The sequence below is a fragment of the Tupaia chinensis genome, unplaced genomic scaffold, assembly GCF_000334495.1.
Source record: "Tupaia chinensis unplaced genomic scaffold, TupChi_1.0 Scaffold148626_1, whole genome shotgun sequence".
Classification (NCBI taxonomy): Eukaryota; Metazoa; Chordata; class Mammalia; order Scandentia; family Tupaiidae; genus Tupaia; species Tupaia belangeri.
Window position 1 is genome coordinate 820,096 of NW_006208475.1, and position 17,765 is coordinate 837,860.

General features: G+C 45.0%; 2 protein-coding genes across 2 annotated transcripts in view; both read right to left on the reverse strand.

Moving 5' to 3' along the window:
• Window positions 1-12,068, reverse strand: part of NR1D2 (nuclear receptor subfamily 1 group D member 2) — a 43,276-nt gene extending 31,208 nt beyond the window's left edge. The window contains exons 1-2 of the mRNA XM_006170591.3: window positions 12,059-12,068; window positions 6,246-6,386 (exon numbers count right to left, since the gene is read on the reverse strand). Of these exons, the coding sequence (XP_006170653.1) occupies window positions 6,246-6,386; window positions 12,059-12,068 (151 nt within the window). The remainder of the gene's footprint in view (window positions 1-6,245; window positions 6,387-12,058) is intronic.
• Window positions 12,069-15,477: 3,409 nt separating this feature from the next.
• On the reverse strand, window positions 15,478-17,694 carry LOC102497577 (60S ribosomal protein L15). The gene is made up of 3 exons (XM_006170585.3): window positions 17,474-17,694; window positions 16,962-17,098; window positions 15,478-16,067 (listed from the first exon to the last, which is right to left on the reverse strand). Exons 1-3 carry the CDS (start codon window positions 17,643-17,645, stop codon window positions 15,762-15,764), a joined length of 615 nt encoding a protein of 204 aa, XP_006170647.1. The 5' UTR covers window positions 17,646-17,694; the 3' UTR covers window positions 15,478-15,761.
• Between the last annotated feature and the right edge of the window lie 71 nt (window positions 17,695-17,765).

Below are 17,765 nucleotides of genomic sequence, written 5' to 3' on the forward strand. Positions count from 1 at the left end.
TCCCGGCCCTTCCCCTGCCTCCTGCCTCCTCCCCGGCCCCGCCCCTGCCCCTCCCCAGCTCCCGGCCCCGCCTTTCCCTCCCTTTCTCGCCCCTCCCTGTGGCTCCGCCTCGCTCCCGGGAGTCCTCCTCCTTCCCCTTTCCATCCTCCCTGCTCTCCCGCCTCGGGCACTGAGCCCCCGCCTCAGACCTGTCCGACCCGGCCGAGTGACTCCTCTGGTCGCCTGGCTGGTGACCAAGGACCCTCCTAGCACCAAGCAGAAGCGCCTCCTAGAACCCTGAGCTGGGACAGCCCCGGAGCTCGTCCAGCCCGACCTCTCCCCAGCTCTGGCTCTCGCGACCGACCGACCTCTAAACGCAGGACTCCGAAGGCACAGACCCTCTCTTTTCACTGTACGCACTGGGTGTCTAGGAAATAAACAGACGCGTGTTCTGGTGGTTCCCGCATTGACATTTCGAGCCAAGACCGCTTCTCTGAGCTCCGGATTCCTGCAACCAGCAGCCCGTCTGCCTAACTCCCTTGCATCTCAAATTTGAAGGTGTGGCCGGTGTGTGCGTGTGTCAGCGATTGTGCCCTTACGATGTGTGCAATCTGGAAACAAATTACGTGCGGGCGGAGGCGGCATTCACGGGAAAGTGCATTGATAGCTGTCATTTAAATGCGTACGGAAGGGGGCGGATAGAGTTAGGAAGAAATGGGCACGAGGTCAGGTGCGGAATGTAGGTGGTGGGTACATGGGTACTCCCTGTAAAGCTCTTTCCGGTCTACTCGGGAACGTTTTTGGAATCGAATGCTGGAGAGAATGTCCCGTGAAAGACATATTTACATGGGGAACACCCTTTCCTACCCTCCCCTACCCACCATGTTTTTCAAAAAAGCTGTTGGATCCAGGGCTGGACCCTCGCAGTCCATCATCATATGGGTCCAGTCGTCTTAACAACCATATCGTGAGCAGCCCAGACTTGGGACATTCTAAAATCAGAAGTTACTGGGCCAGCCCATGGCATGTTGGTTAAGGCAGTTAGATTCTACTTGGCCAGCTGGTTCCAGTCCTGACCTGTAACTTGAAAACTCCAGGTACGTGTGCCCAAAATCCCAAAAGGAGGGAGAAACGGAAGAGAAGGGATTGCAGCATGACCATCCTCCATTCCCTCTCTCTCTCTCTCTCTCTCTCTCTCTCTCTCTCTCTCTCTGGTGAGCACACACACCTTTGACGAAACTAATTTTTTTTTAATGTTTAAATGTTCTAAACCAAGTCACAGTAGAACCAGGGTGACACTGCTGGTGAGCAAGCCAAGACCACACGGGAGGCCCAGGTTCAATTGCCAGCAACCCTAAAAGCCAGACACAATCACGTGTGCCCATACTCCCAGCTACTCAGGAGGCTGGGGACATGGTGAGAGCCCCTCTTAAAAAAAAAAATAAAAGATTCCAAGGAATTTGCCAGTTTCTAACACCACAACATTGCACTTAAACATTGTCTTTTCTATACCCTAGATCAGTGTTTCTTGAGCGTTTTAATGGCAGAACTTCTGGGGACCAGCAGGTGGCATGGTGGTAAAGGCACTGGACATTCCTACATGGCCAACCACAGTTCGAGTCCCAGATCTGGTGGCTTGCTTTCACACTTTCTCTCTCTCTCTCTCTCTCTCTCTCTCTCTCTCTCTCTCTCCCTCTCTCCCCCCCCACCCTCTCTCTCTTTCTCTCCCTCTCTCTGGTCAAATTAAAATAAGCGAATGACGGGACAAGCAGTTAGCGTAATGGCTATGTCGCTGGGCTCCCACATAGTCGACCACGGTTCGGGTCCCGGACCCGGTGGCTTAAACTCACGCCGCGCGCATGTGCGTGCGTGCCCAAGACCCTGAGAGGAGAATGGAGGAGAAGGGATTGCGGCGTGGCCATCCCCCCTGGGGGGTGATTTCTCGCTTTCTGTCTCTATGTCTCTCTCTGTCTGTCTGGCAAGCGCACGCGCCCTATAGCCAAAACCCCCCCAAAAAAAAAAAAAAAGCGAATGAATAAATAAAATTAAATAAATAATTCTTTAAAAGAAAAATCTCAGAACTTCTCTATGTTCTTAATAAGTGCTTTTCTTTTGTGTGTGTGTCAGAGAGTGCATGCACTCACTAGTGAGAGACACAGAGAGGGAGGGAGAGAAAGCACTCCCGCATGGCAATCCCTTCTGCTCCATGTCTCCATCCTGTGGGTATTTTGGTCACACTTGCACATGCACCTGGCATGTTTTCAAGACACCAGGCCAGGAACTGAGCCGCAGGGTTAACCACGTGAGATCCAGCTTCCTCACTCTCTCTTGTTTTTAATTGACAGATGACATCACTGACTTTTTTTAGAATTATTTTTCACTAATTATATATATATGTATAGTGAGAGAGGGAGAGTTAAAAAGCAAGCCACCAGGTCCAGGACTTGAACCACAGTAGCCCTTGTGGGAGTATCCAACGCCTTAACCACCACGCCACCTGCTGACCCCAATTTTATTTCTTAAATAATTATTTCATTTAACTTTATTTCTCCACTCATTTATTTATTTCAATTTGACCAGAGAGGGACAGAGCGAGAGAGAGATAGAAAATAAGCTGCCAGGTCTAGGACTTGAACCACAGTCAGCCATGTGGGAGTCCAGCCCCATTAACCACCACACCACCTGCCAGCTCCTTATTAATTTTAATTTGACCAGAGTGAGAAAGAGAGAGAGGAGGAGAGAGAAAGTGAGAAAGCAAACTGCCAGGTCTGGGACTCAAACCACAGCTAGCCATGTGGGAGTCCAGCGCTCTAACCACCACATCACCTGCCCCGAGATCCTGCTCTCTTAACCGTGAGGCCACGAGCCAGGCACCGAAGTGTTTTCTGCAGGCTACGTTTATCAATATTCACATATTAGGAATGAACACAGGAATGTTTAAAACACAGACGTTCACAGCACATATGTCTCAGAGCAGTGATGTCGCAGCATGTCAACAAACAGCTTTGGCAGTTCCCTGCCGCCGCGAACTGTAACTGCCATTCGTCAAGAAACTCGCGACTGCTTTCTTCTAGGCTTTTCCTTCACTGCTGCAGCCATGCCGCTAGCTTCTGTCTTTCCTTAATCCTACCCCGGAATTATGCCCTTATTTTAAATTCAAAATTTGGTCTGTATTTGTTTTTTAACTCAAAAAATGATGTAATTATGTTTTAACAAAATAATAAGCATTTCGACTTCATTACCAATTTTGATTTACATAGACATTATTATGCAAATCATGTCTTCTCATTTTATGTCTTCATAAACTATTCAAATAAACACATTCCAGTATTACATCTGTGAAAAAATGTATTCAATCCATTGATGGCAACAAGATCACTGATGTGTTTTTGGGCAAAAGTGTAAACAATGAACTCATACCACACACACACACACACACACACACACACACACACACACAGCACAGTGCAATAATAATATGTCCTGAAAAGCGACAGTTAAAGTGAAATGTCCCGGGTCAGCCTCATGGCCTACTCGCTGAGGGAGCTAGGTCCCTGCTGGCCTACCACCTGGTTCAAGTCCCGGCTCCAGCAGCTTGGAAAACATACTGGGTGTAGCTGTGTGTATGTCCAAACCCCGACAGAATGGAGGAATAGAGGAGAAGGACTTCCAGCGTGACCAATCCTTCCAGGAGCTGCTGTCTCCCTCTCCCATTCTCTGCCTCTCTCTCTGACAAGCACATATACCGTCTGGAATTAAAAAGAATAATCAAAGAGGGCCCAGCCAGTGGCGTGACCTCACAGGGCCGACTGAGCCGTCCCAGACCCAGCAACCCAGCAGCTTGAAAACTACACGGGGTGCGTGTGCGAGTGTGTCTGGAATCCCGAGAGGAGGAGAGAGGAGAAGGGATTGTGGCCATCCCTCTTGGAGGGTACTTTCCCACTTTCTCTCTCTCTATCTCTCTCTCTCTTCCCCCGCCCTCTTCCTCTCTCTCTCTGTCTCCAGCAAAGTGAACGCATGTGCCCTAAAGCAGACTAAAAAAATATCAGGCATGTGTGCACATGTGCCCAAAACCCCGAGAGGAGAATGAGGAAAAGCAACATGGCATGACCATCCACCCCGGGGAGTGCATTCTCACTTTTTCTGGATTTCTCCCCCACCCCACCAGAAAAAGTGAAATATAATCCTATCAAAACAGTCAAATGATGTATAGTAGACAAATATTTTCTTCTGGTCCAAGTTTTCAAATTAAAATATAAATTAGTTAAAATTAAATAAAAGGCGAAATGTTGTCCCTCAGTGTATTAGCCATGTTTCAAGAGTCAAAATTCACATGTGACTAAGGCAGCCGCATTGGTCATTAGTCTTATTCTTCCTGAGTCACTTGGTAAGTTATTTGTTTTAGGATTGTTCCATGTTGTATAAAATTTCAAATTTATTGAAATAAAGTTGTTTATATTTTCTTATATTTTTTTTCTTTTTTTTTAAATTTTTTCTTTTTGGGAGAGGTTTTTGCTATAGGGCGCGTGTGCTCACCAGAAACACAGAGAGAGAAAGAGAGACAGTAATCACCCCCCAGGGGAGATGGCCACGCTGCAATCCCTTCTCCTCCGTTCTCCTCCTAGGATCTTGGGCACGCAAGCACACGCGCCTGGCATGAGTTTTAAGCCACCGGGTCCGGGATGGGAACTGCGGGACTACGTGGGAGTCCAGCGACGTAGCCATTACGCTAACTGCTGGTCCCTGCTAAACCTCTATTTCTTTATAAGTCATTCAGTCTCAGGTATTTCTATTAGTAACACAATAGAGGACTAAGAAATTTCTCTCATATATTTGCCTCAGTTAGCCAGACTCCATTTCTCTTGTTTGTCCATAAGGAATCTCACTGATGGAATTGGTTTAACTTAAGCCGGCCCATTGCCTGGTGGTTAAGGGAACAGATCCCATTTGACTGACCACATGGTTTGAGTACTAAACCCAGCAGCATGAAAAAGATGCCAGATGTGTGTGTGTGTGTGTGTGTGTGTGTGTGTGTGTGTGTGTGCGTGCTGGATGTCCTGACACAATGGGGAAATAGAGAAGGGACTGTGGTGTGACCAAGACCCATCAGTAGGGTGCTTGCTCTCTTTCTCCCTCTCCGTGACTGTCTCTGGTGAGCACAGGTGCCCTCTGGCAAAATTTTGAAAATAAAAATAAAAAAGAATTAACTGATTTCCAGCATTTTAGTGAATATTCCAGTTACTGTTGCAGCATAAGGAATCACTCCATAACTTAGTGGCTCAGAATAACTGTAATCATTTTCTTCTATCTGGTGATTTCTGCAGGTCAGGAATCTGGGGAGCACTTGGCTGTGCATTTCTAAACGTGGGTGTCCTAAGAACTCGAACTGTGGTCAGCCATGTGGCAGTCTAGTGCCCTTAACCACCATGCCACCTGCCGGCCCCGATCTCAATAATATCCTATGGCTTTAAGAATCTAGTAGAGGGGCTGGCAGGTGACATGGTGGTTGGGGGCACTGGACTCCCACATGGCGACTGAGGTTTGAGTCCCGGACCTGGCGACTTACTTTCTCACTTTCCCTCTCTCTCTCTCTGTCTGTCTCTGTCTCTCTCTCTCTCTGTCTCTCACTCTGTCCCTCTCTGGTCAAATTTAAAATAAATAAATAAAGTTAAATAAAATTATTCTTTAAAAAAAAAAGGATCTAGTGGGAAAAAGCATCAGTCTCCATGCAAGGTGTACAAACTGCACAGTGCTCATACAGATCCAAAACAGTTTGCACCAGAGACCATCTGGCTGAGATGCCTCACTGAGTGATGAGAAAATATCAAATGCTCTGGAAAACCAAGGTGACTTTTTTTAAGTCTCCCATTGATTTAAAAAACATACTGGGACCAGCAGTTGGTGTAATGCCTATCTCACTGGACTCCCATATAGTCGACCACGGTTCGAGGCCCGGACCCTGTGGCTTAAACTCACACTGGGTGTGTGTGCATGCCCAAGATCCCGAGAGGAGAATGGAGGAGAAGGGATTGCAGCATGGCCATCGGGCCTGAGGGTGACTTCTCGCTTTCTGTCTCTGTCTCTGTCTTTCTGGTGAGCACACGTGCCCTATAGCAAAAACTTCACCAAAAACTATAGGGTGTGTCCAGCAGCACAGCCATTACGCCATCTGCTGGTCCCAATTGCTTTCATTTTAAAACAAGGAAATAAGTATCTCTGAAAAAGGTGTTATTCCCCTAGGAAGGTGGGCGAGCGTGAATACTCACCGTAGTGGTCAGCATTCGTTCTTGCAAATTGCTCCTTGCAGGTCAACCAGATCCCTCTCCTTTGCTTTTTAACTTGGGCTGACAGAGGTCCTGCTGACCCACGTCCTGGCTGCGTGCCTAGGAGCGCCACCCCTGCAGGCTCTGTATAATGAGGCAATCCACAGAGCTGACCTTGGCACAAAAAAAGGTTCAAGCTGGGACTTGAATTTTTTTGCAGCACAACAGCAAAATAGCTAGAGGAACTGCAACAGAGTGACATCATTCAAATAACTGAGAAGTCAGCTTCGTCATTCCAACTCCCTGCGTCACAGGAGACGTGTCACCAGACGTGTCACCACACTAGCGTGGCCTGCAGCTGCCTGAAATGTGTGCTTTCTTACTTCATAGCCATAACGAAACAGAAGGATACCATTACTTTGGGTGTTTGGTTTTGGTTTATTGGAGTGGTTTGTTTAGAGGCGAGGAAAGGTGAAATGATACTTAGCTTTTCTTCGTGAAAAAAGAAAGTTCCTGCATATATATAAAAGAAAGCAAGAAGCGAATTACAAACACACACATAAATCTTACCACATTTCTTTCTGGGTTTTTCTTTTTCTTTTCTTTTTTTTTTTTTCTTTCTTTCTTTTCTTTTTTTTTTTTTTTTTGAGAGAGATTTTTGCTATAGGGAGCATGTGCTCACTGGAGAGACAGAGACGGAAAGTGAGATATCACCCCACGCTGAAATCCCTTCTCTTGCACTCTCCTTTGGGGCAAAAATCACACTCTTCTGAGAGTTGACATGGCAGTCACTCTCAAAAACAAAGAGCAGTTGGCTTCAAAAGGTAGAGGGTAGGGTTTTACAGCGGAAAAGAAAGCAAAAGCACATCACAGAGGCAGAAGACGCAGGTAAGCAGGTTAATCATTCTTAAGGGTATATTCTGTCCCTGCCTAACCACAATGGCATCTCCATGGTCTCCAGGGCTCCAGGGCTCCAGGCGCGGTCCAGTGACTGAAGATTGTATCTTTTTTTTTTTTTTTCCATTTCCTTTTCTTTTATACATTCAATCACATTATTATTTGGCTAACAAAATGGACATTTCAACCGGTGAACATTTCTCCCTAGTCCAGTTGATAAAACTACAAAATATCTTCAATAGACAATACCACATTTCTTTGTGCCATTAATGCTTTGCCTCCCTATTTTTCTTCTAAATGTCCTTCCTCAGACCCTCCTCTTTCACACACACTATATCTGGTATTTACATCTTTACACTGTGTTTCTGTATCCTTTAGTCAATTAGTTTCAGTCATAGAGTGTGGACACTCGGTATATATTAAGTGGGGACATACAATGCTTCTCATCTTGCACTCAGGCTATGTGGTTTTGAGAGACATTAATCCCCCACATGCCGCTGGCTTAATTAATAAACTCCAATAAATTTGAAAAAAAGAAAAAGAAAATCATTGAGTACGAGGAAGAACACATGTAATTGAATAATTCCTAGGGGCACAAATATATTTCAAAACACCAAACTTAACTGTTTTCTGAAAACTAAGGTTTTTTAAAAGAATTATTTAACTTTGTTTATGTATATATTTATTTATTTTAATTTGACAAGAGAGGGACAGAGCAAAAGAGGGAGAGAGAGCAGGAGAGGGAAAATAAGAAAGGAAGCCACCAGGTCCGGGACTTGAACTACAGTTGGCCATGTGGAAGTCCAGCGTCCTTAACCACCACACCACCTGCTGGTTCCAAAACTGCTTAATTTTAAGAATAATTCTGAAACATCCAAGTCTAGATGAGGCGACATTTGTTCCCTGGCTTTATTACCCAGTCACACACCACACAATGTTTTGGTCATGCACAGACCATATAAGTAATGGTGGTCCCATGAGATTACAAGCAGGCAGACTAGGGACCAACAGTTGGTGTAATGGCTATGTCACTGGACTCCCATGTAGTTGACTGCGGTTGGAGTCCTGGACCCAGTGGCTTAAACTCACGCTTTTGCGTGTGCGTGCGTGCCCAAAATCTTGTAGGGATAATGGAGGAGAAGGGATTACAGAGTGGCCATCCTCCCTGGGGGTGATTTCTCCCTTTCTGTCTCTCTGTCTCTGTGTTTCTGGGGTGTACATGAGCCCTATAGCAAAAACCTCTCAAAAAAAAAACAAGTAGGCAGACTATGTAGCCTAGGGGTCTGTGTATAGGCTACCCCCTCCAAGTTTATTTGTGAAAGTACACTCTGTGATGTTCATCCCACAAGGAAAATCACCAAATGACGCAGATTCTCAGAATATTAAGCAACGTATGACCATACAAGGAAGGGTGGCCAAAAAAATGCCTGTTCATGAAAACACTTTCAGAAGCCTTTTCTAGGACGAAGGTAATTAGATTACTGATTTGGTGGGACAGACACTGCTCAGTCGGAGCCCTCTGGACCCTTTCGCTGCCTGTCCACTGCCCTCAGCTTCTGGGGCCTTTTGCTTCGATGGCTGATGGCCAGTACCTGACACTTTCCTGGGCGGAATGCCCTCGAGCTACTGGAGCCACTTGGCCACTAGGAAACAAGGTCCCTGGGAGTTTATAGCCTCCCATGGCCACACCTAGCCTATGCACGACCGGCCGGTGTGAGAGTGTAAACACCCGGCTACCTTGCCGAGAATTGGCACAGACTATGAGGAGTAACTAACAGCTCCGAGTTCCTCTGCAAGATCAGGCTGAGACAGCCGCCAGGACTTTGAAAGCACCGTCTGACTTGGCTTCTCTTTCCCGTTCAACTTCCCAACTGCCTTTTTTAAAAACAAATTATCGTTTTAACTTTATTTATTTAAATTTGACCAGAGAGGGACAGAGAGAAAGACAGAGAGACAGAGAAAGTGAGAAAGCAAGCCCCGAGGTCTGGGATTCAAACTGTGGTCGGCCATGTTGAAGTCCAGCACCCTTAACTACCACGCTGCCAACTACCTTTTTTTTTTTTAAAGAATTATTTTATTTAACTTTTTATATATTTAGTTAGTTAGTTATTTTAATTTGACCAGAGAGGGACAGAGTGAGAGAGAGAAAGTGAAAAAGCAAGCCTCCAGGTCTGGGACTCTAACCGGTCCACCATGTGGGAGTCCAGCGCCCTTAACCACCACACCCTCTGCCAGCTCATCAACAACTACCTTCTAAGTTTCCCTGAAAGCACTTGGGTGAACAACCGTAAGTGCCCAAGTACTTGACTTGGAATCTGTTTCCTGTAGGGCAGGCATCATCTCAAATCACAGCTTTTCCAGGGGAAAATATTAGTACAAACATTTTTTTCTAGATCATGTTGAAGATGCAACAGGATTCATTTTTCTATGCAAGTCAAATATGACATACATCAGAATAAAGCACATCATACATATTTATTATAGAGACTTAATATTAGTTCATTAAGGAACTATTAGGGGACTAGCCCCATAGCCTAGTGGTTGAGGAAGCTGGATCCTACATGGCCTACTGTGGTTTGAGTCCTGACCCCAGCAACTTGATAATCATGCTAGGCCCAATGCATGTGTGCTCCAAATCCTGACTGGATGGAGAAATGGAGAAGAGCTTGCAAGAGTGACCACGACCCATGGAAGAGGGTGCTTTCTCTACCCCCCATCTTTCTACTAAGGTATCAGGAAAGTCATGACATATCTTTAAGTTTTCCTATGCAAAAATGCTTCAGGACTTTCCCGATAACCTAATCTCTCTCTCTCCGTCCCTCTCTAGAGTACATGCACCTAATCTCTCTCTCTCCGTCCCTCTCTAGAGTACATGCACCTAATCTCTCTCTCTCCGTCCCTCTCTAGAGTACATGCACCTAATCTCTCTCTCTCCGTCCCTCTCTAGAGTACATGCACCTAATCTCTCTCTCTCCGTCCCTCTCTAGAGTACATGCACCTAATCTCTCTCTCTCCGTCCCTCTCTAGAGTACATGCACCCTCTAGCATATACTTTAAAAAAAAAAAAAAAGAATGAGAGGACAGCTTGGTGGCATAGTGGTGAAGGTAGCTGGATTCCACATGACTGACCGCAGGGTTCAAGTCCCAGACCCAGCAGTTTGAAAAAAAGTATGGTGGGTGTGTGTGCATGCATACCCAGATCTGAACAAGAGAACGGAGAAGGGATTGTGGTGTGGTCATCTACCTGGGGTGGGTGTTTTCTCACTTCCCTCTCTCTCCAGCAAGCACATACCCTATAACAAATTAAAAGCAAAAAATTATTAGGGACTAATGGTACTAATGGCATTCAGATGAGACCACTAATATCAGTGATATATAAATTGACAGTCCATACCTGTGGTGTACTGAAAAAGAGCTATTCCTGGTGCAGCTGGAAGATCAAATTGTTATTATTGTCAGAGGGTACCTGCACTCATAGCGGTGGGGCATGGTCTTGCCATGATTCTTTTTCCTACATTCTCCCATCCTGTCGGGAATTTGGGCACACACATGCACACGCGTACACACCCTGGGCCCAGATTTTTTTTTTTTCTCCAGAGATTTTTGCTATTGGGCACGTGTGCTCACCAAAGAAATAGAAAGCAAGAAATCACTCCCCAGGGAGGATGGCCGTACTTCAATCCCTCCTCCTCCATTTTCCTCTCATGGATTTTGGGCATGCACACACATGCCTGATGTGTTTTTTCAAGCCACTGCGTTTGGGACTCAAAGCTTACAGTCAGTCATGTAGATCCAGCTGCCTTAACCATCACACCACCAGCGGGCCCCAGACCGAATTCTGTCATGTGGTGATCACGGTTTGAATTTCTTCTTCAGAGAAGTGAAACTACTTCTAGCTTAGTTAATAATCAGCCTCTCGAACCTCAATGACATGTTTACACTGTGGGAAGAAGCTTAGTGATTAGATGGCTGATAATTACATTACCCTCCATTATTGTTTCCGAACTGACTAGAGCTGCCAAATAATGAAGAACCTCTCTAAATGACAATGAGAATTGCACACAAATGAGTTCAGATATTCATAGCATGCCAATTAAATTAAATGATTTAATCAATTTTGGAAGAGTGGGTTGCTTTTTTTCCAGGATTTGAGAGTAAGCTGCAAAGCATGTATTCCAGCTATTTCATTAAGTTTGAATGCTTTAATTATAAAGTTTATAGGTACAGGCCAAGTATAACGCTTTTTTTTTAAAGAATTATTTTATTTAACTTTATTTATTTTTAATTTGACCAGAGATAGGGCATGGGGAAGAGAGAGAGAGAAAGTGAGAAAGCAAGCTGCTAGGTCCAGAACTCAAACTGTGGTCGGTCATGTGGGAGTCCAGTGCCCTTAACCACCACACCCACCACTTGCTGGCCCCAAAAGTAACTTTTTAATCCAATTTAGTTTAAACTGAAATAGTCATAGGTGGCTAATGGCTATAATATTGAACAGTATGCGTCTGAAGTACTTTCTAGTGACTGTATGGTTCACAGGAAAGAAGTCATGTCACATCATAAACCGGCAGATAAATTGGTTCCTGAATTTGGTGCAGATAACCATATTTTGCCAAATGAATTAACTTGCTAAGGGGTTGCCTTGTCTGTAGAGAATTTAAAAACAAGAACTGAGTTAAAGTATATTGGTTTTTATTATCATTCTATTCTGGCATTCTAAGCAAAATCAGTGGTAAGAGACTTCTGCCAGTGTAGACTGCACCGGTTCCTGCTCTCCCTGTGACACACCAGCTGTGCTCCACAGATGTCATGTGTGTACGGAGATCAAAGGACACTTCAGTGGTCTCGTGTCTATGGTGGCCACTAGAGCTGCTCACAAGTAGTACGTTCTCTCTCCGTCCGGGCACTCGGGAAGATCTCACCTCCCACCATGGAACCCAAGCACAGCCTGGCGCATGCCCCAGATCCCACCAGGAGGGAGAAATAGAGAAGGGATTGAGGCATGACCATGCCTCAGAGAGATGCTATTTCTTTTTTCTGCAAAGGGCAACACCTTCTGGCAAATTAATATTGAAGAACTTATTACGCATAAAGTCAACTTTAAGAATTTTATGGGGACCAGTAGGTGGCATGGTGGTTAAGGGGCTGGACACTCTCACATGGCCGACCATGGTTCAAGTTCTGGACATGGTGGCTTGCTTTCTCACTTTCCCTCTGTCTCTGGTCAAATTAAAAAAAAAAAAAAAAAAAAACAAAGAGTGAACAGATAAATAATTCTAAAAAAAAAAAAAAAAGTTATGAGCAGAGGCCTGGCTACAGTGGTACAAAATGCTAGACTCATATTCCAAACCAACCTGTGACAGGCGTGCAAGGATCCTGGCTGGCTGGGAGGCTGGAGTGGGAAGGCCATGACATGGTGAGACTGTGAGGAGCGCCTATCTCTCTGTCTCTCACAAAAACAGCAGAAGTGCTAGCTAGAGAATGCTTAGTGAGAACCCACCTCTCAGGCATGATGATAATGAAAGAGATAGAAAGATAGGCACCCCTGGGACCAGCAAATGGCAAAATTGGTTACATTACTGGACTCCCGCTTAGTTGACCGTAGTTTGAGTCCTGGACCCAGCAGCTTAAAACACACTGGGTGTATGTGCATGTGTGCTCCAAATCCTGAGAGAATGGAGAAGGGACTGTGGCATGGCCATCCCCCCCAACCCCCGAGGGGGGGTGATTTCTTGCTTTCTGTATCTCTGGAGAGTGCACGTGCCCTATAGCAAAAATCTCTCTTAAAAAAAAGGCGGGGGGAGAAAAACACAGTAGAGAAAGTGAGAAAGCAAGCTGTCAGGTCTGGGAATTGAACTGTGGTCAACCATGTGGGAATCCAGCACCTTAACTACCATGCCACCTGTCAGTCCTAAGCTTATAGGGTTTTAATTCAGACTGCTATTACCAAGCAGGGCGTAGTGGCTGAGGGATGAGATCCCACACGGTCAACCGTAGTTTGAGTCTTGGCCCTGGCAGCTAGAGTGCACACTTGCCCACCCTCACATACCAGAGACTGCCAGTATTTGTGTGACCTTGAAATGGTTTATCTTTCCTGTCAGTTAGAAATATTGCAGTACTACACTTTGTGAGCTTGTGAAAAGCCCATTTTTAAAATTTTACGTTTTAAAATAGGGCACATATAGGGAAGAAATAAACCTCCAGGGAAGATAGCCACTCTGCAATCTCTTCATTTTCCTCTTGGGAATTTGGGTATGCATTGCGCACGCAGCAGTGTGATTCTCAAGCCACTAGTCTGGGACCTAAACCATGGTCAGTCATGTGGAAATCCAGCTCTAACCACCATGCCACCTGCCGGCCCCCTATTGATATTTTGAGAGGTTTTTGCTACTGGGCGCATAAACTTACCAGAGAGGGACAGAGGCAGAAAGTGAAAAATCATCCCCCAGGGGGTATGGCCACACTGTAATCCCTACTCCTCCATTCTCCTCTCAGGATCTTGGACACACACACGTGCCCGGCCTGAGTTTAAGCCACCAGGTCCGGGACTTGAACCACCACGGTCAACTACATGGGAGACTAGCAACATAGCCAATATGCTATCTGCTGGTCCCCCCATTGATATTTTAAAAGAAAATTCAGGTAATCAGTTTTGCAGTTTGAATTAAATGCCAATACAGAAATGTTACGGCAAATGGGAAAGGTTCGTGGGGCAGTCGGGAAAGACCTAAAAAGTGACACATACCATGTATGTTTTTCCCATGGTAAATTAGTAGTGTATTTGCAGTAACAGGGAGACTGGGATGAGACCAAAGACAGTAGGACGTGAGGTCACACATAAAATGGGAAGATCACAAAAGCTAAGGACTTTGCTTTCTAGCACAGGAAGGTCCTGATCTATTTAAGATCCCTCTGGCTGCCATATGGATATAAAATAACTGGGCGCACCAAGACTGGAGGTCCTTTTTGCAGGTGATGCAGATGACACAAACCTTTGGCTAGAACCCTGCTCTTCCCAATGAACACCCAAAACAGTTTCAGATAAAAGTCTAGGTTTTTCTAGTTCATGCAATGACCGAAGAACCAAGGGAATCCTAAAAGCCTACATCTTCCCTCCCATTATGTTTTCCGTTTGTTTTTGCAGGGTTGTAATATTTGTTTTGCTGTAAGCACAGTAGCATTAGAATGACAAAAGATAACAGAAGGTCCATTTGTTTAAAAGACATTTATTCCTTTAGTTGAACCACCTCTACACAATCAAATGTATGGTTTAAGAATTTTTGAGTAAAAAGGAATCTAGGACTCAAAAGCTTTTATGAACCTAATATGAATGTTTTCTGGCAATTAACGGAGCCTTTTAAAAACCATAGAGAAAATTGGAAAAGTTTGTTCTGGAAAACCAGCAGTTAGATTTAGAATTAAAATTATTATTTGCCATAACTTGAAAAGAATTAGGGCAATTCTGTATTTCCTTCTCCTTCAAATTGACCCTGGGGAACAGCAGCATACTGTACTGGACGTGAAGCCAAGAAACGCAGCACGACTCAATGGCATTTTAAGTCAAGGTGGGCACAGAACAGACTGCTCAGTTCTGTAGAATGGTCAGAATTTTGAGGGTAATGACCAGGGATGAGAAAGTAACGGCAGACAAAACATCAACTGTGACTTTTTTCAAAAGTAGCCTTATGGCGGCAGTCAAGTGGGTTGATCGGAGATGATCCGAAGACTCAGGCTGTGCTGCAATGTGCCTTTAGACAATCTCTCTTTCCCCTACTGAGCCTGAGGCCTTGTAACCGTCATGAATTAGTGTTACAAGTATTCCGTTTTGTTCCAGCCTCAGTACGTGGAACCTCGCCTAGTGTTCAGTTTCTGCCAGCTACAAATAAACCAGTGTAAATACTATTGACTACTCCACATAAAACCAGGATTCCAGATCCCAGGGAGCCAGAGGAACACACCAGCTTTTACCTTGTAAATACTCTGAAGACGGAGGCAATTTTGTTAGGTTAATTCAGACCGGGTTTCATTGGTAGGAGAAGCCTCTTGCAATAGGTTTCTTCTTCTGAAAATGGTGGCGCTTGGGGAAACCCTTCTCCTTCCAGATCCAAGCTACACAAATGGAACGCTGGATTAAATCAAAAAATGCAGGCTCAGGCGGAGCCCATTAATTTTCTACACAACCATGACATGGGGTTAGGATATCTTCCTCCAACTCTACTAATTTCCATGTTAAATCCAAAAATCTAGCCAATTGAAAGTTAAGGAGAGCATTGCCACCACCCCATAAAGCTGTAGGTCTCACCACATGCACAAAACAAATCTACAGGGCTAGTTTCTGAACTCCTGTTTTAAAGTATTTATTTTTACACCTATTATACCACATGTTTTAAACACCAACATATAACTCCCTAATAAGATAAAGCACACAGAAAAGTTTACCTTATTAGAAACAAGATACACTATCATTTATAATCTTCAAACATTATTGCACTTGGAACTTTCGTAATCTGACAAAGCATCCATGAAACAATCTGCAGACTAGCTTAACAGACAAATAACACTTTTAAGCAGACATGACTGTCCTAAATTGTTTATTAGGTATGAAGTTTACAAACATTTCTTAGATTAGCGGTAACGGTGGAGCTGGAGAGTATTGCGCCTTCTCCAAGCTGCACGGCGAGAGCCACCAATAGTGTGGTGGAACTTGTGGCCCTTTCCAAGGCCTCGGCTCTTGCGGCCTGCGGATGTCAGCCCACGCATCTCCCTGTGCTTGTGGACTGGCTTGGTAATCCACTGGGTGTCAGGGTTTCTTCTGATAGCTTTATGGAATGGATCAATGAGGATAACCTCGAAGAATTTGTATGTGGAATCTTCACCCACCCAGTAAGAATTCAGGACTCTGAGAGCCCCACAGTGGCGTCCAGCTCGCTCCTAGAGAGGAAAAAAAGGTTCCACGTCAGCCTCCTACCGTTGCCTACAGGAGCAAAGTAGAAGTAGTTTTCTGAATTCAAGTTCAGCACTAAACAAAGAGATGGTTTGTCCCCTTAACTATGCAAATATTTACTAAGTATCTAGTGAAGGCCAACATGATATGGGATAAGGTAGATTTGGTAAAGTAACAGGTTTAGGTTGAAATCTAATCATTTTCTTATTATCTCCTGCCTGACAAAGGCATCAATGTTAACATCTAAAAGTTAAAACTTCAAAATCCTGTCTTTTTCTCATATAACTGAATCATTAGCAAACCTTTTATAAGTTTTAAAAGTATTTAGTATATATTTTAGACTTTACAGGCCATATTTGGTCTCTTCTATAGATTCTTTGCTGTATTTAAAAAACAAATTTTAGCTCAGGGAAGAAGTTGCACCCTATTTGCCCACCCTCACATCAAAGCACAACTCACAAAAATCTTTTGACTACAGAAAATCAGGAAAATAAATGGGGGGCTGGCAGTTGGTGTGGTGGTTAAAGGTACTAGACTCCCACATGACTGACTATGGTTTGAGTCCTAGACCTGGTGACTCGCTTTCCCTTTCTGTCTCTTCTCCGGCAAATTAAAAAAAAACAAGGAAAGGAGGGAGGGAGATGAAAAGCAAACGTAGCAGGGAAATGTGATCTAAGACAAAATCACTGCCCTTCAGGAACTTAGGTTCCACAAGTTCACACCAACCACGGAACGTTTTAGTAACAATGACCAAGTATAAGACTTTAACCCCATTTTGCAGACAATAAGGCATACCTATGTACAATGAGAAGCTGCTCAAATCCTTCTTTCCCACCCTCCCCCAAAAGGCAGTCCACTAACTGGTACTCAAAACCACTTACCTCTGCAACAGACTGGAGGCTCCGAGCAAACTTGAGCTGGTTAACGCCATGATGGACAGGCTTGCCATAGGTCGCACCCTTGGGGACTGGGCGTTTGCGGCCTCCACGCCGCACACGAATCCTGTATATCACATAACCTACACATACAAAAAAATTAGTGTGCGTGTCTTCTTTTATAGAAAGCCCTAAGACAATGCTCAATCACCTGTCAACATCAAAGATATTTCAGAACTCCTGCCATCCACCCTGTGATGGAAATTAAAGTCCCAGGTTATGAGACTCCAACCACGATCAGCCGCTATTTTTCAAGTCCTTTAGATGAATCACACAGGGAGGCATGATTGTTTACTTTTAGTCCAAACTCCTACAGATTTGTCATCTTTGACACACTCGCACCATCAGACAATAACGTACACAGCTATGATGAGCTAACCCACCGCGTGCATAACTGGCACTATCCTGCCAAAGCCCACGCGAAGGGAGACACCGTAACCCACGCAGGGACCACGCACCTTGCTTCGCCTTGTAGCCCAGTCTGCGCGCTTTATCCGGCCGGGTGGGGCGGGGCGCCCGGTGCAGCGCCGAGAGCTGGCGGTACTGCCAGCAGCGGACCCGCAGGAGAAAGCGCATCACGTCGGACTGCTTCTTCCGCCACAGCTCCTGGATGTACTTGTACGCGCCCATCTTGGCTTACCTTTGTGATCCAAGTGTGAGCGTTAAGAATATCCGTCTCAAGGACCGAGTAACGACAAGATCCCATCCATCTTGGTTCCTTACGAACCACAAGGAAACCGCCGACAATCC